We start from the raw sequence: 22133 nt of genomic DNA, 5'->3' as shown, positions 1-22133 counted from the left end.
CTTCGTTTTCCGGAGGCTGTAATGGCTTCCCTCAGCCCGCGTCTCCCCCCGCTGTACTCTTCGCTCCCAAACGGGAGTTACCTGACGGCCGGGAGGTCTGCGTTTCAGCTCTGCAGGAACCAGTGTATCTGGACACCCTCCAGGTACTTTTTCCGGGGACCACGGCGCCCTGTGGAACCCCTTTTTCCCCTCCGAAAAACACGGGATTCTCCGCTTGGAAAATCCCCGCTTGCAATCGCGATCGCGCTGGACCGGAAGTCCTCTCTGCAGCTTTCTTATGGCACCTGAAAGCATAGATTTGATCCAAGGTGGGAAGAGTGCACCCAGTTATTCTCTCTGCAGTCTTTACATCCCTGGACAGCATTGTTTTTCCCCTGACCGTGCAGCTCCCAAACCTCTTGAAAGAAATTGTGTGTGGCTCCAAGTCCAGGGTGAATTACATTTTTGGAGAGAAGCAGCCCTCTAGTAGTGCAGAGGAATCTTCACAATAGCAAATATTATTCTCTGAATTAAGTTGATTTTGATCATTGTTGTAGCCTGTGGGATCTTCTCACGTGTGTTAACTTTTCTTACCCAAAACGCAGGAGTTCCGGGAAATTGCTTATCTAAAGAAATTCAAATTTAAGAAGCAGGATAGAGCATTCCCTCCAGAGGCTGCCTCTGAAAACTCAGCCCTTCCTCCAACAGTTGCTACCCATATTACAGAGAACTCAGCTGCACCAGCAGGTAAATAACCTGCAGGCATTGTTCATACTAAAGAGAAACTGATTTGATGAAGAAAACGTTCCAAAATTTTTGCAGAATTGGCTGAAAGGGGTGAGGAAAGCACAGGGCAGAAATGGCCTTTTTCTGTCCTCTTGCTGCCACCGACTGGCTAACTGGAGCATAATAAGCCCCCTAATATCAACTAACACAAGAGCTTTCCAAACTTTTCCTGTTGGTGACCCACTTTTGAGACATTTCGCGACACAGTAATTCAGTTCTTCCAGCAAACTGGAGGTTAAACTAAGCCCTTTTTCGAGCCCCAGGAGGAGTGCAGGGAGTGTTCATATGGCACACCTACAGACTGCAGCCAACTCTCTTTTAACACGTCGTGACACACAGTTTGGGAAGATCCAAACTAACAACTTACAACACTCTTCCCCAACCCTGGTGCCCATCACATGCTAGACTACAACTTCCATCAGCCACAGCGATCACAGCCAATGGTAAAGGATGATGGGAGTTGTAATCCAAAACATATGGAAGGCTTTAGGCCGGGGGGGGGGAGGTGGAAAGAGGCTAGCCTGCATGATGCAAATACAAGTTTTAATGCTTGTAGGCAGTGCCAGGCAAAGTCTTGATGGTCATTAAGAATTGTAACTTCATGTAATAAACTCTATAAATTAAGCAATTCATACACATTTTCTTAAAATTTGGGTAACCTTGATGTGTGTGGAGGTTCTCAATATGTTCAGAGTTTTTTGTGTCTCCTGTGTTTCTTCTGTACATCACACAGTCTGTGTTTACCTTTCAACTGCCAGGTAAACCGTTAAGTAGCATGAAGATTTTGATCGTTGGAAAACTGTCGAAGAACAAGGATGAAATCAAGTCTGTCATTGAGGAACTTGGGGGAAAGGTGACGGCTACTGTGAACAAAGCTGATCTGTGCATCAGCTCACAAAGTGAGTAATGCTCTTAATGGGCGGTGTTAAGAAACAGGAAGACTCCCAGTAGGAGAAAAGGGTGACGTTAGATGAGGTAACTAGTTAATATGAAAAGAAGAAGTACAGTGCAGTCTAGGACTGGGCGATAGATTGATATATTGTCTGAAGCCAATTTGAAGCCCCTATCGTGATATTGGTTTCATCATTTTTGACCTGGAAATATATCGCGAATCACGATGTGTGTGGTGCATTGTGTGCAAAAATCACCATGTGGGAAAAACCGTGAAGCCAGCCAATGCCTCTATATAGCGCCATCCTTATTTCAGACATTGCGATATATCAGTATATCACAGCATTTAGCTGGTGATATATCACGTTGAAAACCAGATAACTTCTAGCCCTAGTTCAGGCATTGGGATGTTATTGTGGTGCCACCTACCCTTTGAAACGCCCTCCTATTACATATCAGATGAGCACCTCTTACTGTCTTTTTGGTGCCTAGTGATGTCCACTCTTTTGCAACAAGCCTCTTGAGCAGAGAATCTTATGCTGGTCAGTATCTGCGTTGGGTTTGAAATTGTTTTTTATATGTTTTATGGTTGTTGTGTGCTATCAGTGTCATTGTTGGTAATTGTTTCGGGATGTTTCATGGGAAGTGGTTTGTAAGTTAAATTAGATATAATTTATTACGGTCAGAGACCAACTTATAAAACACACTTTGGGTACAGTCCCAGAAGGAAACCAAACAATTAAAACAATGTACAACAATAAATTTAAAATTTATAAATGCTATAAGCGTATAGACACATAAAACCTTTAAGATAAACTACCACAGAGAGCTGACCCAGAGTTACCCATGGAACCAAGTTTGGAGATTTTCTTAACGAACTAGTTTGAGTCGGGAGATGGTCTGTGCCTACAGATCTGTACACAGTATCTGGCAACCATCTGGGTCATCTTCTGATCTTTGCATAACAGGAAAAGGTCGAATTTTTGCTTTTCCGGGAGGTCAGCAAGCCTCACCAGTAGGGGCTCAGTGGTCTTACTATGTGCCTTTTCATAAAAGGGACATCTAAAGAACAAGTGCTCTGGGCTTCCTATCACCCCCAATGAACAGGCGCAAAGTCTCTGAGCATACGGGACTTTTTAAAAGGCTCCTTCCAGGACCGGCGAAGGCAGAGCTGAGCTTGTAAGTTAAATTAAAATAACTTGCATGTGCAAGAAATCGCAAGAAGAATGACACAGCATTCTCTGCTTCCCTTTTCCAGAGGAGGTTGAGAAAATGAACAAGAAAATGGAAGAAGTGAAGGAGGCCCAGGTGCGCGTTGTCTCTGAGGAATTTCTCCAGGATGTGCAGTCCTCCAGCAAGGGTTTTCAGGAGCTGCTTTCGCTTCATGCTCTTTCTCCCTGGGGCGCTGAAGTTAAGCAGGAGCACAAAGCGGTTCCCGTGGGGGGAAAATCCAGCGGACAGCCGAACACGAAAAGTACCGGGAAGGTCAAAGAAGAGCAAGGTGAAAAACCCACGGGACTCCCAATTTTTTTACTACTGTTCTTGGCATTTGTTACATTCAGGGTAGACCTCATCCTAGCAGCCAGTTTCGGGGTTCACTCCTGAAATTAAGGAGGTGATTAGTGGAGGGAAGACTTAGAATCACAGAATTGTGGAGCTGGAATTTACAGCACTATAAAATACAGCTTAACACTGCATCTCTCCCTCTCCTGATCCAGGAACGAGCAAATCGGAAAAGAAGATGAAGCTGACAGTTAAAGGAGGAGCTGCTGTGGATCCCGATTCAGGTGACCATTTCTACATCTACTTTAGGGTTGCCAGAAGGTGACAGGACTCCTACACTTTTGCACCTTGAATAGTTGTCCAGAAGAGGGAATTCCAGCAAGTGCAGTTTGCATAGTAAGCTGACATTCCCTCTTCACAACTTCTAAAAGGGTGCAACCACTCTGTCCTTTTACGGTTTGGGGACAGGTTGTAGAACACCATAAGTAAATAAATTCCACGTGTCGAGAAGCCCCTTTGAAATGTCTCTGTGTGTGCTTCAGGGAAAGGGAGGGGGGATGTATTTCAGCATCTCTGTGCTATGTGTTCAAGTTAAAATAATAATTTGGATAAGGGTCAAATGCGTTTCCCCCTGTCTATGGTTGACTGCCTTTTTTTACAGGCTTGGAAGATTCTGCCCACGTCTTTGAAAAAGGTGGCAAAATCTTCAGTGCCACTCTTGGGCTGGTAGATATTACTAAAGGAACAAATTCGTATTACAAGCTTCAGCTGTTGGAAGATGACCGAGAAATCAGGTTTGCTTTTCCTCCTCCCTTCCCAAATAGAAAGTGTGCTGCTAATTTTTCTCCTGCTTGGCTCCTCTGTTTGATTTTTTTTTTTTTTTTTTTTTTTTTTTTGCGAGACTTGAACAAAAGATAGACCTTTGGTCTGATCCAGCAGGGGGGTTCCTATGTTCTCTACACACTTACCTTGGAGTAAATCCTATTGAACTAGGTGGCTCTCTCTGCTGATACTTGCATAGGGCAGCACCCTTAGTCCTGTCTGTGTCTCCTTTGAAGATGTAACAGAGTTATTTTATGGCATAGACTCTCATGGACTTGAATGCAAACACAAGAGTTAGTGCCATTTATGTTTGAAGTTTAATAAAAAGGTTTTTGTCTTACTATTGGTTTTAAACTGGCACAACAAAGTCAGGAGGACCCCCTATTGCTGCTGTTGTTAATTTAATTGATTAAAGTGTTCCTATCCTACCTTTCAGGCCCTCATCAGTTGGGCTGGAAGGAGCAAAGCAGCTCGCAAGAACAGGTTAAAAAAACCGTAAAACAAAACGGAGAGCCAGAAACCTAACTAAACCTTAAATCCCAGCAGCAAGGGGAAATGGTCAGTGTCCTTTTATAATTTGTTACTTTTGACTTTGATGGAAATGTCAGACTTTATTTTCTGCCCAGAAAAAACTGTTTAGTTTCCTTACCTTCAAACCCCTTTGTAGACAATCTTATCTGTCTTGGGTGATATCAAGCAAGCCTATCAATCAAGATTAGATTGTTCCTTCCTTTGTTCAGCATCTGCCTTTGTTGCTACACTCGATCAAAAGCTGTGTACAGTTCAAAGTGTGCTGTTTGAGTTCTGAAGAAACTCTTATGCAGGAAATATCTCTGTCCCAGCCAGGATGTTAAGAGATGATGGGAGTTGCGGTCCAGCAATATATGGAGAAAACCAGCTCTGTTGATTCCACCTGCCAATTTCTCCCCTTTCCCTCTGAATTTAGATACTGGGTATTCCGCTCTTGGGGCCGTGTTGGCACAGTCATTGGAAGCAACAAGCTAGAGCAGATGCCATCGAAAGAAGAAGCCATTGAGCACTTCCTGAATCTGTATGAGGAAAAGACGGGCAACTCGTGGCATTCTAAGAATTTCACTAAATATCCCAAAAAATTCTATCCTCTGGAAATAGACTATGGGCAGGTAACTTGGGTGACCCTGTTTAAAATCACAACTGTATCGGAGATCATGCAAGCAGGAAGTACTTATGATTATTTGGGAGAAGTCCAAACAGCAGGTTTTTAACATAAATGTGCATATGTGAACTTCCATCTAAAATTAAACATTTGAGTCAATATAAGACCCCCCAACTGTTGAAATAGGTACCCACACAAAATTTATTAAAAAATAAATTCTTTTTTAAAAAAAAACAAAACACAACAGCTTCAGATGTTGCAAGGGCAGTGAGGTCCTCAGACAGCTATGTAATGTATTTATCCTGCCAGGTTGGAAGTACAAATATCTTGGCAACCATAAGGGCTTGCAACGTTCACTGTTGTTGACCTATTGTTAATCCCATGCTATAGAAATATAGCTTTAAAATATATGCCACCGGCAAATATCAACGATTTTGCTATATACAAACAGACAAGAACTACTGCTGCTACTACTACTAATATGCAAATGTACTAGCTCTGGACTTGAATTTCCCAAGCATTGGAGGGGGGGGGAGGAGATTGCCCAGGATTTTAACTGATTTTATATCTACTGCTTTTTGTATTTTTACTGTTGCTACAATAACAGCTTTTGTTTCTGATGTTTTTGATCTGTTTTATATTTGTTTTATGGTTCTCTTTTGTAGGCTATGTTGGAAATCTAGATTAAGAAAATTACGGTGTTTTTTAAAAAGGAATCCCTGAATTTTGGGAAATTAATTGGACGCAACTGGAAATCAATCTTATTTCTTTTACAGGGAAAAAAAAATCTATTGAACCAGTTGATTCAAAACACAGTGTTAAGATTTTGCTTTAAATGCTTGGGGGGAGGGATGGAAATGCCTGAGCTATAAGATCACTAGAAAACTGCATGAACATCTTCAACTTGGAGTATTTAATCAGAATCCATTCTTGCTTCAGAATCTCTGCACGTGTAAACAGATATTGGTGGTCTCCCCCCCCCCCCCCTTAGGATGAAGAAGCAGTGAAGAAGCTGACCGTGAGTGCAGGAACCAAATCCAAGCTTCCTAAGGCAGTCCAGGACCTTATCAAGATGATATTTGATGTGGAAAGCATGAAGAAAGCCATGGTGGAATTTGAGGTTACTAGGCATCCTTGGCTTAACCCCTTTGTCGTTCTCGCTTTTGTTCACCGTGTGATAATGGCAGCAGTGCTTTCTTAACACTAGCCGTTTTCCCATGGGGTTCAGTAGTCAGTGGTGGCGGCACTCAATAATGAGAAAGTCCCCCACATGAAACTGAGGTGATACAGCACTTACGGCATCTTCAGAGCGCGAAGCTCTTAAATAGACCTTTAAACGGATAACTCGTAAAAAAGCAAAACAAAAAGTTTATCTGTTCTCTTCGTGGAACATTCTACTTTAAGACATTGAGCTTTTCAATAAGCAATCTCTGAACGTTTTCGCATAACGACAAGTTTCACGTTGATTCCTTCCATTTATCTCATTGCCAGATTGACCTCCAGAAGATGCCTTTGGGGAAGCTAAGCAAGAGACAAATCCAGAGTGCATACTCCATCCTTAATGAGGTGCATCAGGTGAGGATGAAATAAAAGGCACCTTTGGAATGGTTGAGGGAACTCTTGAATTCTTAGCGCTTCTCCCCTCCCAAAAATTGCACTTCTGTTTTCCCCTAAACCTCCCTTTTCAAGAAGGTAAGAGTCTTTGTTATATAGTGAAAGGGTTCTCTATTCTCTATTCTCTTTCTCTTGTTTCTTGTTCATCAGAATGGCTGTGCCTGAAGGGTGTGATTTGATTGTGTGATTATTTCTCAGCTGAGGCGGCACTGAAGCCTTTGAAGTGTATGGCTTGGCATTCCATGGAAGTCAAGCTAGATTGACAGCTTTTATAAACTCTCTTGTTAAATTTGGTGGGGCTGCGCTGTCAGCTAGTTTGGCCTAATATGACTGTAGGAAGAGTTATTCACTGCACACCCAAGAACGTGACCAGAAATGGGAATTGGGATTGAGCCCAAGTCTGTACTTTGCTCCCTGCTTACTTGTTCAGCATATTACAAAGGAAAATCTTCAAGTCCTAAGCAAGCATTTTAAGAGTTCATGCTTGCTGTTTTAAAATAAATGTAAGACAGATTCAAATAAATGTAACTGTCTTTTAGGGCCTGTCTAACCCTGATTCACTATGGGATGGATTTGTGAACAAGATTGAATTGAATTGAAAATACCATATTTTCCGCTCTATAGGACGCACTTTTTCCCCTCCAAAAATTAAGGGGAAATGTGTGTGCGTCCTATGGAGCGAATGCAACGCGAAGCCTCCAAAGCACAGAGGGAGCGTACCCCCACGCTCCGGAGGCTACGCGTTGCTTTCGCTGAAGCCTGTGAGCACCGACCCCTCTCGCTCTCCAGGCTTCAGGGATAGCCGCCTGAAGCCTTTGGAGCGCAGCGTGAGGTCCTGCTGTGCTCCAAAGGCTTCAGGCGGCTATCCCTGAAGCCTTTGGAGCGCAGTGGGAACTCGCGCTGTGCTCCAAAGGCTTCACAACCTTGCCACCGCTCCTGGACCTGTTCTGGGGGCTGGGGTCGGGGGAAGCTCGGGCTTCCCCCACCCCACCCCGCAGTTAAAAACGAAGCCAAGACAGCCAGTGGGATGGATTCCGCTCGCTGTCTTGGCTTCTTTGCTCTTTGGGGCCGGGGGGGGGGGAATAAGATTTTTTTTCTTGATCTCCCCCCCCCCAAAAAAAAACTATGTGTGCCTTGTGGAGCGAAAAATACGGTAAATGGGAGAGCTGCTTTTACGGAAGTGTTGGTTTTCCAGAAAACTTGTTCTTGCTAGAGTTATAAATGTGTGACCTGAACTAAGCCTAGCTTTTTGTAAGTGAAGTCACTCAGGTACACATATTTGCTGATTTTTATTATTATTTTTATTTTGTTGCTTTTCCTTTTTATGTAGGCAGTTTCTGATGGTGGCACCGATTCACAGATATTGGATCTTTCCAACCGCTTCTACACTCTGATCCCCCATGACTTTGGGATGAAGAAGCCTCCTCTCTTGAATAATCTAGATTACATCAAGGTATTGATGAGGAACCTCTGGCGCAAACAGCAGCATTTAGTTCTGACAGCTGGCCCTTAAAGTGCAGAAATAAAATATATTGTGTACCAACTCCGAGAGCAGATGGGCAGTCTGCACACTTCAGGCTTATTTCAGGTGGGGTGGAGGAAAACCCAAAAGATAGATGCATATTAGGGGCCATGAATGGACAGAGGGGGAGACAAAATGGATGGAGCAATGGAAGAGGAGGGGGGCAGGAATCTCTCTGAATGTGATGAGTTCAGACATCAGGTGAGAGTCAACTGCCCCTTAACCAGAGGCCCACTGAGCAGAGGGCAAAAGAGAGATCTGCATAGCACAATAATAATAATAATTTATTATTTCTACCCAGCCCATGTGGCTGGATTTCCCCAGCCACTCTGGGTGGCTCCCAACAGAATATTAAAAACACAGTAAAACACCAAACATTAAAAGCTTCCCTAAACAGGGCTGCCTTCAGATGTCTTCTAAAAGTCAGATAGTTGTTTATTTCCTTGACATCTGGTGGGAGGGTGTTCCACAGGGTGGGCGCCACTACTGAGAAGGCCCTCTGCCTGGTTCCCTGTAACCTCACTTCTCACAGTGAGGGAACCGCCAGAAGGCCCTCGAAGCTGGACCTCAGTGTCCAGGCTGAGTGATGGGGGTGGAGACGCTCCTTCAGGTATACTGGGCCGATGCCGTTTACAGTTTTAAAGGTCAGCACCAACACTTTGAATTGTGCTCGGAGAGAGCAGGGTGTTGGAATTGAACCAGAGAGATTTGGGTTCATATCCTTGCTCTGCCTTAAAACTTAGTGGGTGACCTATCACTAGCCCTCAGCTTAATCAACCTCATGGATTGATTTGTGGGGGGAAATGAGTGGAAGGGGAGGAACTATGTTGACAGGCTTAAATCTGGGACAAAAGTTTTACTGTTAACAGGACATTGCTGCTGACCTTGTATCCGACTTCCTTAGCAGCAATGTGACATGTAGATCCCCACACAATCTATTGGGGCTAAGTCCTTAGGCCATGAAATGTGTTTGCTGCCAAGAATAACCGCATCTTCTTGTTTTATCAAGTCCAAGGTGGAGATGTTGGACAATCTGCTTGACATTGAGGTTGCCTACAGCCTACTCAGAAGTGGGGGTCAGGATGGGGATAAAGATCCAATAGATGTGAACTATGAAAAGCTCAAAACAGATATCAAGGTAAGATATCATGGCACAGAAACAAGGCTGTTGTATATCTCAAAAGAGTTGTTTTTCAACACAAGCTGAGGACACCCACCCAGTGTTGACAGGCAGTTTGGATGGCTATACAGTGGTGCCTCGCAAGACGAAAAGAATCCGTTCCGCGAGTCTTTTCGTCTTGCGGTTTTTTCGTCTTGCGAAGCAAGCCCATTGGCGGATTAGCGCTATTAGCGCTATTGACAGTTTAAGGGCTAAAAACGGCTTTTTAAGGCTTAAGGGATTAGAGGTTTTGCTGCTAAAATGCTTTTAGCAGCTTAGCGCTTCAGAAAAAGGGGTTTTGGAGCGGGGAAAAAATTCAAAATTTTTTGTCAATTTTCGTCTTGCAAAGCAAGCCCATAGGGAAATTCGTCTTGCGAAGCGCCTCTGCAAACGGAAAACCCTTTCGTCTTGCGGGTTTTCCGTCTTGTGAGGCATTCGTCTTGCGGGGCACCACTGTACCTACAAAGCACATTTTGTTATTTGCTTGGAGATACCAGACAAGGGACACAATTTCAACCTGGGTTCAACTTACTCCCAGAGTAAATAAGCTTCAAAGACACCTCTAGGGCAGGCCTTCCATCTGTGCCTTGGCTGTCTCTTTCTGAACCCCTATTTAAAAGGAGATAGGCTTATGAAGAAGAGCTGGAAGAGCACCAAAGCCAGATTTCCTGCCTTAGGAAAAGTGGTCCTGTCTGCAGTCTAGTCTTTGCTACTCCCTGGATGTCACTCAGCTGGGCTTTCAGGATCAACCACAGGATACCTCTGAGAAAATGTCCTAACCCATGGGTGCTGAACCAGTATTTTTTCTTGTCATTGTCCCCTTTCAAAATAAGGCCAAACCTCCCGGCTCAATAGGAACATGAAATCATTTAAATTGTGTAATACTTTTAATGGCCTAATGTGTTCTTAGCATTCTTTTCGCTTCAGGTTTTCAATACTTTCCCCCATTATTTTCCTTCAAAGGTAGTAGATAAAGACTCGGAAGAAGCGAAGATCCTAAAGCAGTATGTTAAGAATACCCATGCAAGCACCCACAACGCGTATGACTTGAAAGTCATGGAGGTAGGTTCTGACTGGCGATCAAAAGTAATTGTTTAAATTCAAAATCGGTCATTTTAACACACAATAAAACAAGTAAAATGACCAGTTCTGAACTAACCTTTGTGTAGAATAGTATCCCATATGCAAAAACCTATAGTAAAGGAACACAAGCTCTTCTGAGAGCCAGTGTGGTGTAGTGGTTAAGAGCGGTAGACTCGTAATCTGGTGAACCGGGTTCGCGTCTCCGCTCCTCCACATGCAGTTCTGGGTGACCTTGGGCCAGTCACACTTCTCTGAGGTCTCTCAGCCCCACTCACCTCACAGTTTGTTGTGGGGGAGTAAGGGAAAGGAGAATGTTAGCCGCTTTGAGACTCCTTTGGGTAGTGATAAAGCGGGATATCAAATCCAAACTCTTCTTCCGTGAGTGAGGCTCTGTGAGTTGCTCACTATATGTGTATATACCCTGGGACCTTTGGGTGAAGGGTGGGAAATAAATACCAGTTGGAATGCCAGTTGCTGGGGTGCAAGAGGAGGTCTCATGTCTTGCTTGTGGGCTTCACATAGGCATCTGGGTGGTGGCTGTAGGAGAAGAATGCTGACCTAGAAAATCCAGACAGGACAGTTGTGGGTTTTATTTTGTTTTGTTTTTGCAGGTTAAGGATTGAGGATGGGATGGGCCATGGGATTGAGTCTTCTCTTTTCATATTCTTCTTTCTTGGTCAATAGCCTGTCTGGGATTCCCCAGTCCCAGGTCACATGAAAACCCAGCCCATGCAGCTGTCTCGTTCATTTTTGGACAAGTGGTTTTTTCCCCCCAAACCCAAGTCTAAAGTATGGAAATTCGAACCTTCAAAGCCACCTTAATTCTTAGATGGCTGAAACGAAATGTGGCATCAAGCATTTCCGTATCTCAAGCAATCTGGAAGATTTAATTTCCCCAGAGAATTCTGAATTTAACATTTTGTGTATAACTTGTGCTGGCAAGGCCCACGGGTGTGCTGTGATTGTGGCCTGTTCTGCATGATGTGCTAAGCTGAACACGAGGGCACGTGGGCAAGAACTTGGCAGCCGCTTTGCTCCTCCGTGGTCCTTTCTGCTGCCTTTCAAGGCTTGGCTGAGTGTATCATCCAAATCAGGCTCATGGTTAAGCTCACTAGCCATGAACTGTAACCCACAGCAGCAAGGACAAGCTGTAGCTGTAGTGGTAAACATCAGCCTTGCATGCACAAGGTTCCAGGTCCAGTCTCTGGCGTCTCCATATATGGCTGGGAGAGACCATTGTGTGAAAGAGCTTCTCCCAATCAGCGTAGACATTACTGAGCTAGGTAGACCAATGGTCTTTAGTATAAGGCAGTTGTGAAATGGTTTTTCAGTGATCACATATCTTGATGTATGGTTCGTTCCCTCTCTTCTCCACACCTCTCCACCCCTTCCGAAGATTTTCAAGATTGAGCGGGAAGGAGAAGCTCAGCGTTATAGGCCGTTCCAGGAGTTGCACAACCGTCAGTTGCTCTGGCACGGTTCTCGCACAACCAACTACGCTGGCATCTTGTCGCAGGGTCTCCGAATAGCTCCTCCTGAAGCTCCTGTGGTATGTACAAGGCTAGTTTGCTAGTGCATTGCGTGTAGAAACAGAACTTTTAATCCCTCTCCCCAAAAAAAACCTTTTTGGTTTCCATGTACAATAGAAAGAAGGAAGTGTGACCGGCAACAAAATGTTGCCATGTGGGGAGTTCCTGTTCAATGCCTTCCTCCAGTGGATACTCCCAGATTTCCACTCCCACCTATTTTCAAGGCTTTTTTCTCCCCAACAATCAGTCAGTATTCCGTCCGCTCCTAATCAGTCAGCTACTGAGCATGTGCGGTCCGCACTGGTGGTAGCCAGTATGATGTCATCTAGATGCTGCTGAACTGCAACACCCACCTGCCCTAGTCAGTATGGCCCATGGCCATGGAATTTGTAGCCCAGCAACATCTGTGGGGCACCACGTTGCCTCTCCCCATCGTAAAGGTCCTGAATATATTTTTCCTTTGATTCTGAACTTCTGCAAACTTTGGAGTTTCCCCCAAGCCTCCCGATAACTCCTCCTTGCATGGTGACTGGTGCTTTTTAGGCTGCGTAAGCAATGGCCCTGGTAACTGGAACATCAGAAGTAGAGGGAACACTAAACATCTAATCTACTACTTGTCTGGAGATATACCATTGGAAACCATATTAATGTGGCTCAGGCTAGCCAAAACAACCTTCAAAAACATTCCATTAAGATAATTGCTCAAGAAAGTATTCCTCTAATACAGCTCAGGTTATGAATGTTTCTGCATATGTCTACGCAAGTAGCATGTCTCCATCTGCTAAAGCGGAGAGAGAATGAGGCATACTAGTAAAACTGCCCAAGTAATTTTGTGTAAGCCTGCCTTTTCCCCTACATTCAGAATTCTGGCAAGATGTACGCATTATTTTATTTCAAAACCATTTCTGCCCTGCCTTTCAAGGTCCAAAGTGGCTTAAGCTTTTACAGCCAAGGATAATATCTAGCTTTTCAAAATGTTGTTATCCTTTCGTTCCTCTTAAAGCGCCCAAGGCAGCAAAGAGTAGACAAATGAGCATAAAAGCAGGCCATGGGAAAAGCACAAAAAAGCGAGAAATGCAGCAAATACATCCCAGATAGCAGGCTGCTTTAAAAAGTGCAAGCATCCAAGGGAGTCAAGCGGACATACCAATAACATTTAAGCAATACTAATAAGTGTCAAGCATAGCAGGAAGAATTTAAAGACAGCTCCCTATACATCAGAATTGAATCATAGAATTGCAGAGTTGGAAGAGACTCCAAGGGTCATCTATTCCAACTCCTTCAATGCAAGAATCTCCACTAAAGCATCCATCGTAGAGGAAGGCCTTTACAATGAGGTTCTCATTCTCACCCCATAAATCCAGCCCTTTGGGAATGGTGATCTGAGACCCATCACCATTGTAACCTGCAGTACAGTTCTACTCCAGCCTTCCCCAATCTGGTACCTTCTAACTGTTTTAGACTACAACTGCCTCAGTTGCAACCACTACAGCCAGTAGTCAGGGAAGAGAAGGTGTTGTGGCTCAAGGCATCTGGAGGGTACCAAGTTGGGGAAAGTGGTTCTGCTCAGTTTGCCTAATTGGAGGGCTGCAAGAGACCGGAAGGCTACCCTTTGCAGTCCAGACCACGGACCAGAGACCCAAATGACTAAATCAGGCAAGTGGGGTTGGATGCCACACAGGTGAATGCAAAAGGAAACAAAATGGTAAAACTGCTGCCAAAGATGATCTGGAAGAAAATCATTTCCTGCCTTCCAGTGTGGGAAATCTTGTCAGATGCCGAGGAAGGAGCTACATGTCCACAGAGCTGTAGCCAGGTCCATTCCAGGCAGAGCTTTAATTAATAATAATAATAATAATAATAATAATAATAATAATGTTTATACCTCACCCACCTGGCTGGGTTTCCCCAGCCACTCTGGGCGGCATCCAACAAAAGATTAAAAATACATTAAAACATCAGACAGTATACAGGGCTGCCTTCAGATTTCTTCTAAACATCAGATAGTTGTTTATTTCTTTGACATCTGGTGGGAGGGCGTTCCACAGGGCGGGTGCCACTACCGAGAAGGCCCTCTGCCTGGTTCCCTGTAACTTTGCTCCTTGCAGTGCGGGAACCGCCAGAAGGCGCTTGGCACTGGACCTCAGTGTCCAGGCAGAATGATGGGGGTCGAGACACTCCTTCAGGTATAATATCCATATACTTTTAACCAGGTTTCACAAAACAGGAAGTTGCAGTCTGTCCTCAATTCCTCTGTTTTCTCACTAGACTTCTCTGATGAGCTGATTTCTGGCTGTTAAACTGTCGCCGTTCTTTTCCTTCTAGACGGGCTACATGTTTGGTAAAGGTATCTACTTTGCTGATATGGTGTCCAAGAGTGCCAACTATTGTCACACCTCTCAGACTGATCCGATTGGCTTAATCTTGCTGGGAGAAGTTGCCCTTGGAAACATGTAAGTCAAGTGTGTTTAGAGTACTTTTGCACCATGTACGATGATGCAGCTCCTAACTCCAAAAGTATCTTAAATCCAAATTTGGAACTCGACTGATTTTTAAGAACCCTTTCACCAAGTTGATTATTTGCAAAATATAAATGCTTGTGCTGCGTTCATCAAATGGCAGGCTTTAAATCACTGCATTCTGCATTCTGAAGTGGTGAAATCGTGCATCAGCTGAATCTGCGAACCACTGTTACAAACTGAAAAGGAAAGGCTTTTTCTTCAAATGTATTTGATGTACTGCTCTAAGTCCTCCTCCTCTCTGTTTGCTAGGTATGAGTTGAAGAATGCATCCCACATAACCAAGCTGCCGAAAGGAAAACACAGTGTCAAAGGTAAAACCCCACTGGAAATGCTGCTACAAATGGGGACTCAAAGACTGCAAGCAAATTTGCCATAGTAGCCAAGGCTGGCCCTGGGCTTTTGGCCAAATTCCTTCAAACTTGTTGGGAAAAGATCTGCAAACTGTTTGGTGACTTCTGCAGTTATTTTAGGTCAATAGAATATGTTTTAAAAACCCAAAAAATATTTACTGACAATTTGAGCTGAATAGCAAATTATAAGATTGGAAATTCTAATTCATTGATGCCAACATGATGCTCTGCATACATCCTCAAAGCTGGATATGAGAGATCTGGGTTGAAATCCCTTGCTCTGTCACAGAGCTCACTAATTAGTTCTTATGAGGGAATGTGGCCTTGAGATGCAGAAGATCCCCCATCTCTGGTATATGCAAATAGAAACCCATCTCACAAAAAGCTTGGATCTAGTGGCTATCTAGTAGAACTGGATTGGCTGGATATCTAATAATGTCCTGTTGTAAATCTTTGTGAGCAGTAACAAAGGATTGGATCAGGACTTCAAATCAATAGGGCAAGTGACTTGTCCCATTGATTTCAGTGGGAACTATGTGGGAACTTGTACATAAAGCTCCTATCCCACCTTGCTAATGCTCATGAAGCAGTCAGGGCTGCTTTGCAACAATCTAAAATCACAATGGAATGAAACTCTAAAGAATGCCACAGTAAAAGCACATAAAATTCACAATAAAAAAAAATTTGCTGCACAATCCTAGCCATGTCTTCTCAGAAGTAAGCCATATTCAGTTGAATGTGACTTACTTCCAGGTAACCAGGATTAGGATTGCAGCCTTAGTCTGGATCTAACAGGTAGTGCTTTTCCCAGTTTCACCGGAGCAAAGTACTATATATAGATTTCTTGACACCAAAGGAACGAGTGAAAATTAGTCACGGTTCAGCTAAGTTCAAAGTCACTTAATGCATATGTGCATCTGTCAGTTGCAATTTTGTTTGCTTTTCCTCCTATTTAGGCTTGGGCAAAACAGCACCAGATCCCACAGCCACTACCTCTCTCAATGGCGTAGAAGTTCCTTTAGGCAATGGAATACCATCAGGAGTTAGCAATACCTGTCTTCTGTATAACGAGTATCCTTTGAACAGTATTTTTCTAGGATCGTGGAATTATAGAGTTTAGCCCCCTGCCAATGCAGGAAATCCATTCCTACAGCATTCCTGGTAGGGGATAATCATGGCCACAGAGCAGAGCTGGCCTGCCTGCCGATGGCTGCTTCTGGACAATTGAATGCCACCATCAGAAAGGGATACTGACCTCCTAACATCAGTATGAGACTGAATGTGAGTAACTTTTTTCTGCAGTTTGGAAAGCATGGCACCCAAACCCCTTGATTTCCACAGGAGTCGTGAAGCAAACCGGGAGTGAGGAGCACCCTCTCCTTCCACTAGTACTTAAGATTTTTAAAAACCTGTTCTCAGTGGGTGTGCCCTGATTGCCCTCCAAGCTTGTCAGGGGCTACTGGGTGCGGGAGCGGGGCGTTTGATCAATTGCACACTGATGTATTGGCGTTCTCTTCCTGGAGAGATAGGAGCCTTGTTCCTTCAGCCTTTACTTGATGGACAAGTATTGGCTCTGCATAGAGTTCCTACTGGTGACAGTTCAAAAGCTACCTTGTTAAAAAGCCAGGATCCTTTAGGATCCTAAGAAAACTGTTGTAGGCCGACAACAGTTGGTTCCTCTAATTTACTATTGTTTACACTCAGAAGCCACGGCTCTCTGGGGTTTGAATCCTTTATCTTAGTTGGGAATTGGGTATTAAGGACCATAAAGTATCAGTGCTCCTGCAGGTATGATGGCTGCTAGTTTGTATTCAGGCCCATTTCAGATTGTTTTGATCTTTACTGGTGGAAATGTCCTGGCCCAGCTTATTTAAGGGAATGCTTCTCTCCCTGCCCCAACCCAATCCCAAACTATTTAGGAGTGATGATTCTCTGATCCCCATCCTTCAGTTTTGTCAACCTGGAGTGAAACATCCTTGGCTATGGTGCCCCTTTATGGAGGCTGACTAGGCCTTTTCTCTCCTACAACTAGGCCTTTTCTTTCTTACAGTTCCCACGTAAGTTTTTTCTGGTAAAACTCATCTATATTGCCAGACTTTGGGGAGTTGTTGCAATCTGCAATGAGGTTTCTAATTATTTTAATTTTCAGGTGAAAGGTTTTTTTATTGTATATTTTGTATTCTTAAGCGTGTGCCACTTTGTGTGCTCTTATCAATATGACAAACTACTATGACAAGGGGAGGGACAGAAGCCACCTATCGGGCTCCTTTCTGAAATTTTAGAAGAATCCAAACAGTGGTTTGTTTGTTTGTGTGTGTGTGTGCCCCAGAATGTGGCTGCATGGAAGAAACCAGTAACAAAGGTAAGTAAGAATGGTTTTTCCCCATTGGCGCTGCAAACATTTCAGCATCCACCCTGCATTGATGTCCTTCACAAAACATTTTTTAAAGAAAAAGTCTTAACTCATTGTTTCCTTCAGATATATTGTCTACGATACTGCTCAGGTTAATCTGAAGTACCTGCTAAAACTGAAGTTCAACTATAAGACATCCCTCTGGTGAACAAGTATTTTGGAAGACGTGTTAAAGGATTTAATAACGCAAAACCCTTTTGAAATATCGAAGTGTTTACTCCCATTGCTGAGATGCAAGAAATAAGTTGCAGGGCTTTGCTGAATCTAAGTTTAGTCAGTCAGCTTAGTAAGACCCCCCCCCCCCCCGGTACATGTGCAAAAACACATGAAACGGAGTACTGTACTATGAGAAATGTTTGGGTTTTTTCCTCTCTCCTCCCCAGCTCCTTCTTTTTTGGACAATTCTAGTATGAAGGCCATTCTGTGACTTTTAACCGACAGACCAAAAACAAAATAGCCACACAAACACACCTTTGATTTTCGTCTTTTGTAAGTAAGGCAGGGAGGAGGAGCTTAGAATTGTTTATAAATCTTTTTGTTTTTGTTTTTTTTTTTACAAAATACCTTCCTTAGTTTCGATTATGAATAAATGTTAAACGTGTTTATTTTGAAGTAAAAATAAAAACTAATTTCATACTAAATATTTAAAGCTTCAGTTACTTTTCGTGCAATCCTGTGATTGACCAGGGCTAATGCCTCTGTAAATTAGCCACGATTCTATCCTTAACCAGCAGCAGTCAGTAGCACAACAGCAGCTGTAGAAACGAAAGCCAATGTGATTGTGCTGCCTGCAACTCCAGTCAATGACAGTAATAATAGTTGATCAGTTGTATTCTCCCCCCCAGCTTTCTTCTAACAGAATTGAAGGTAGTATTGCACGGCATTCCCAGTCCAGGCACTGATGAGGCCCCGGTGATCTTGTCTACACCAAAGGTGGCTGCTTTGTGTGGCTTCCAATCGATGTGTGTCAACAGCTAAGTAACCCGTTGACATCACCCAACTCCAGTACTGTACTCCCAATAGCCCTTCCACCATACACTTACCAGGCAGTCAGAAAGACAACATCTCTCCTTGCCCAAGCTGTCATGAAGCCAGAACCTCCACAGAGCAACCATTTGACCATGTATCCATAGCAGCTTTCTAGTCATGCAGAGCCTTGCCATATCCACCCATTGTATACATGGGAGACTTTCTACACTAGATCAATCCTGAATGGTAGTTCAGTCTTTGGATTCCAAGATGTTTGATTCCTAGGGCTAAGGAGGACACCAAAACATATAAGCCTGCAAATTCAGCATATTAGCCAGTGACTGGTCTGTGGACCAGTAGCCTCACTTGAGTAGCAGATTGCTCATCTTACCCATACAATGCAGTCTTGTGAAGTGTGCACATAGGAACAAATTTTTCATTAGGATACATGCCAGTGTCTGCTGGCTTATTGTCCCAGGTTATTATACAGGGTGATTCGTAAAGGTAAAGGTACCCCTGCCCATACGGGCCAGTCTTGACAGACTCTAGGGTTGTGCGCCCATCTCACTTAAGAGGCCAAGGGCCAGCGTTGTCCGGAGACACTTCCGGGTCACGTGGCCAGCGTGACAAAGCTGCATCTGGCGAGCCAGCGCAGCACACGGAAACGCTGTTTACCTTCCCGCCAGTAAGCGGTCCCTATTTATCTACTTGCACCCAAGGGTGCTTTCGAACTGCTAGGTTGGCAGGCGCTGGGACCGAATGACGGGAGCGCACCCCGCCGCAGGGATTCGAACCGCCGACCTTTCGATCGGCAAGCCCTAGGTGCTGAGGCTTTTACCCACAGCGCCACCTGGGTGATTCATATTGAAGTATAATTTCCAGATGCTGTAAAATAGTTTTCAGGCAACAACACGGACCACAACTGCGAACTGTGAGGTAGATGTAGTCATAAAGTTTGTGTTCCACTACTGAGGGAAGTGACATAGGCGATCGCGCACATGTCACATGACTAGTCAGGCAAAATGGCTGCGTCTGCAGTGGAGGAGGTGCGTTCTTGAATTGAGCAGAACGGAATCTGTAATTGTTGTACAACTGCATTTTTTATCGCGATTGAGGGAAAAACCTCCAAGCAGAAAATGTATCTGACTGTTTCTTTAAAAAAATTAAACATTCCCCTACAATTCTGTTACAGGTAACATAAGATATATTACATTCTTTTTTTATAGTATGTTGAAACTGTATACTTCATTATGAATCGCCCTGTATAATCTTCTTTACTCAACATGGGTCAACTATTGGATTTATCTTCACAACAACAGAACGGAAGCAGAGAGCCCAGAGGACATTGAACAGCTGTGATCTTATCCTTGCCTGTGCTTTAGGTTCTCATTATTAAACACTGGAAAAGCCACCACTATCTGCAAATAAGCCAGCTTTCAACAAGTGATAAGTCTGTGTACAGTGTAAGGCATGAATGCATTCTAGTGGGCTATTCCTGAGGTGATGGCAAATGATGATAGCATTTGGATACCACACCTATATCAGTATGACCAGCAGAGTAGTTGTCCATCAAAGCTTCAGAGTCTTCTCCAGTTGTCAGCCTTTCCAGAGTTGACGGTGAAGAAAACTCATTGCCCACACAATTCAGTGTAAAGTGTTTTATTGCCTCAAGACACAATACAATCCAAACACACTATATACATAAAGTTAAAAGATGCTGGTGCATCATAAACTATGCTACCAAGTACCGTAACCTGCTGTTAGAGGCTAAACTGAAGAGATCAAAGTTCAGAGAGAGATCCACCACTTTCACCATTCACTACCAGGTTGCTGCATGCAGCCTTGGTGGAGGGTTGATAAGTCATGGCTGAGGCCTGTGGCCTTGGGCTGTTTCAAGAGGCCCACCACAACTGGAGACCTAACCCTGAACATTGGACATGGGGGAAGGGTAACTGAAGACACAGACTAAGCAGCTAGTGCAATTTCACAGATATTTTCAAATTACACCAACATGAGCATCCCATTTGCCACTATTGGCTAGGCAGGAAAATCTACATATCACAGGTGAGCTCGGGGAGGAGGGGTAATTTAGGGGAAATGATACAGCGGGAAAGGCTTACACACTTGCCACAGCCATTCAATTCACCCCTCTTTCAGCTTTATTATTAGTATTAAATAATGGAAATAAAATGAGAGTGATAACACCTACCTATTTCCACAACAACTCTGTAAGGTAGGTAAGACAGATGACTGATCCAAGGTCACCAAAGTGAGCTCAACTGCTGAGTGCAGCTTTTAGCCTGTGTCTCCGCAGCCTAACGGAATTTGCATGAGATATTTACATAGAGGTGCAGAGGTATTTCAAATCAAATGAAAAAATCCCCACTGCTGTGCCTGCAACATTAAAGGCAGAATTCCTTGTTCCGTCCTTAGTTACAGCTCCAATTTCTAGCTTCCACTTGAAGACCACCATAGGCAAGGCCCCCAACATTCAATTGAATACCAGAAATCATTGATGTAACTCTTTCCCTCACTCCCTATATAGTATAAGGGAGGGGAGAGAAATACCTTTTAAAAAAAAAAAAAAAATGCTGCAATTGAGGCATTCTTTATCAGATTTCTCCAAAATGCAGACAGCTTGTATGTTTTGGCAGCTTGTATCGCTTCTCAGCCTTTTGGCTAAGATCAAGTGTAGTGTAGTTTCCCCAAGGAGATTCTGCATGCTAAATTTCATAGTAAGGACAAATTACATCCATTTTATAAGGAATAGAATTATCATATTTTATAAACGTAAAGTGCTCAAATCTGGTCACATCTCAACTATGGTTACTTACTACACAGCCCCTCCCATATTCCACAAAGACTGCAAATCTATGGTCGCCCTAGTTGAGTGATAGGGACCTTGTGCTATTGGACTCCAACTCCCATCAGCCCTAGCCAGCAAGTCCAACGGCCAAGGATGATGGGAGTTTGAGTCTAGCAACGGAAGCTACCCTTTGACTCCCCGGAGAAGTCCTGAAGAAATGTTACTAGCATTCAAGGGCAGCACGCATTGCAGAAAGATCTACTCTAGGCAGCTGTCGTTATCATGTCTTTCTTTCTGGGAGTGGAAAAAACCATGTTGGAGGGGCAATGGAGAAGACTGAACTGAATCGCTCCTACAGTCGGGAAGTTCTTCCTTCGGATTATTCATAACCTCCTTTCTTGTCATTTGAACCCACCGGTTCAAAGTCTTGCGCTGCGGGGAAACAGGGTGTGCTCCAACACCTGTGGGGCAGCCTTTCAGCATACCCCAAGATGGGTATCATGCCGTCTCTTAATGGTCTCTCTTCTCCAAGCTAAATATATACACAGCCTCGTCAGACGTGGTCTCCAAGTCCCTCACCCTCTTCGGAAAACAAAACCCCGCAGCCTCCTTAGAAAGCGGTGCCCAGAAATTAAGATAGTCATCCGGGATTGTACAAAAAAAAAAAAACAAAATGCAAAAACAGAAAGTACCACCCCGACAAGTACCTATAAAGTTGCTTGGGGAGGGGACCGGGGGTTTCTCTTACGCCCCGTACCACGACACCCAACTGTCCCCTGAGAACAGAGCACGAGATGCACAGCCCGGCGGCTCTGCGCGTCATCAGCCCCAACCATGCCCACGACCGCAAGACGCGTGTCAGAGGGGGAGCCTTTGCACCCGGGGCTGCAGGGAAGCCAGCGCTCTTCCCGGTCCTGGCGCTGGGAGTTCTCTCAAGCCGCTACGAAAGAGAGCCGCGCTGTAGCCAAGCGGAGCGCGCTCCCGGCCGCGCCTGCCTTCGCGGGCACCTCGGCGGTGGCCCGGGCGGGCTGCTTGAGCGGCTTGGCGCGC

At 44.2% G+C, this 22133-nt stretch overlaps 1 protein-coding gene across 1 annotated transcript in view; it reads left to right on the top strand.

Moving 5' to 3' along the window:
* The window catches only part of PARP1 (poly(ADP-ribose) polymerase 1), a 42758-nt gene extending 24809 nt beyond the window's left edge, over window positions 1-17949 (top strand). The window contains exons 8-23 of the mRNA XM_083434417.1: window positions 585-726; window positions 1524-1664; window positions 2915-3157; window positions 3375-3443; window positions 3821-3953; window positions 4928-5123; window positions 6108-6236; window positions 6608-6691; window positions 8061-8183; window positions 9262-9390; window positions 10375-10473; window positions 11891-12043; window positions 14349-14476; window positions 14795-14856; window positions 15852-15966; window positions 17375-17949. Coding sequence (XP_083290543.1) covers window positions 585-726; window positions 1524-1664; window positions 2915-3157; window positions 3375-3443; window positions 3821-3953; window positions 4928-5123; window positions 6108-6236; window positions 6608-6691; window positions 8061-8183; window positions 9262-9390; window positions 10375-10473; window positions 11891-12043; window positions 14349-14476; window positions 14795-14856; window positions 15852-15966; window positions 17375-17456 — 2028 coding nt within the window. The 3' untranslated portion in view covers window positions 17457-17949. The remainder of the gene's footprint in view (window positions 1-584; window positions 727-1523; window positions 1665-2914; window positions 3158-3374; window positions 3444-3820; window positions 3954-4927; window positions 5124-6107; window positions 6237-6607; window positions 6692-8060; window positions 8184-9261; window positions 9391-10374; window positions 10474-11890; window positions 12044-14348; window positions 14477-14794; window positions 14857-15851; window positions 15967-17374) is intronic.
* The last annotated feature ends 4184 nt before the right edge of the window (window positions 17950-22133 follow it).

The sequence above is a fragment of the Podarcis tiliguerta genome (genome assembly GCF_965153285.1).
Source record: "Podarcis tiliguerta genome assembly, chromosome: 3".
Classification (NCBI taxonomy): Eukaryota; Metazoa; Chordata; class Lepidosauria; order Squamata; family Lacertidae; genus Podarcis; species Podarcis tiliguerta.
Note: the sequence above shows the minus strand (reverse complement) of the source record. Positions and strands in the feature narration are given on the sequence as shown.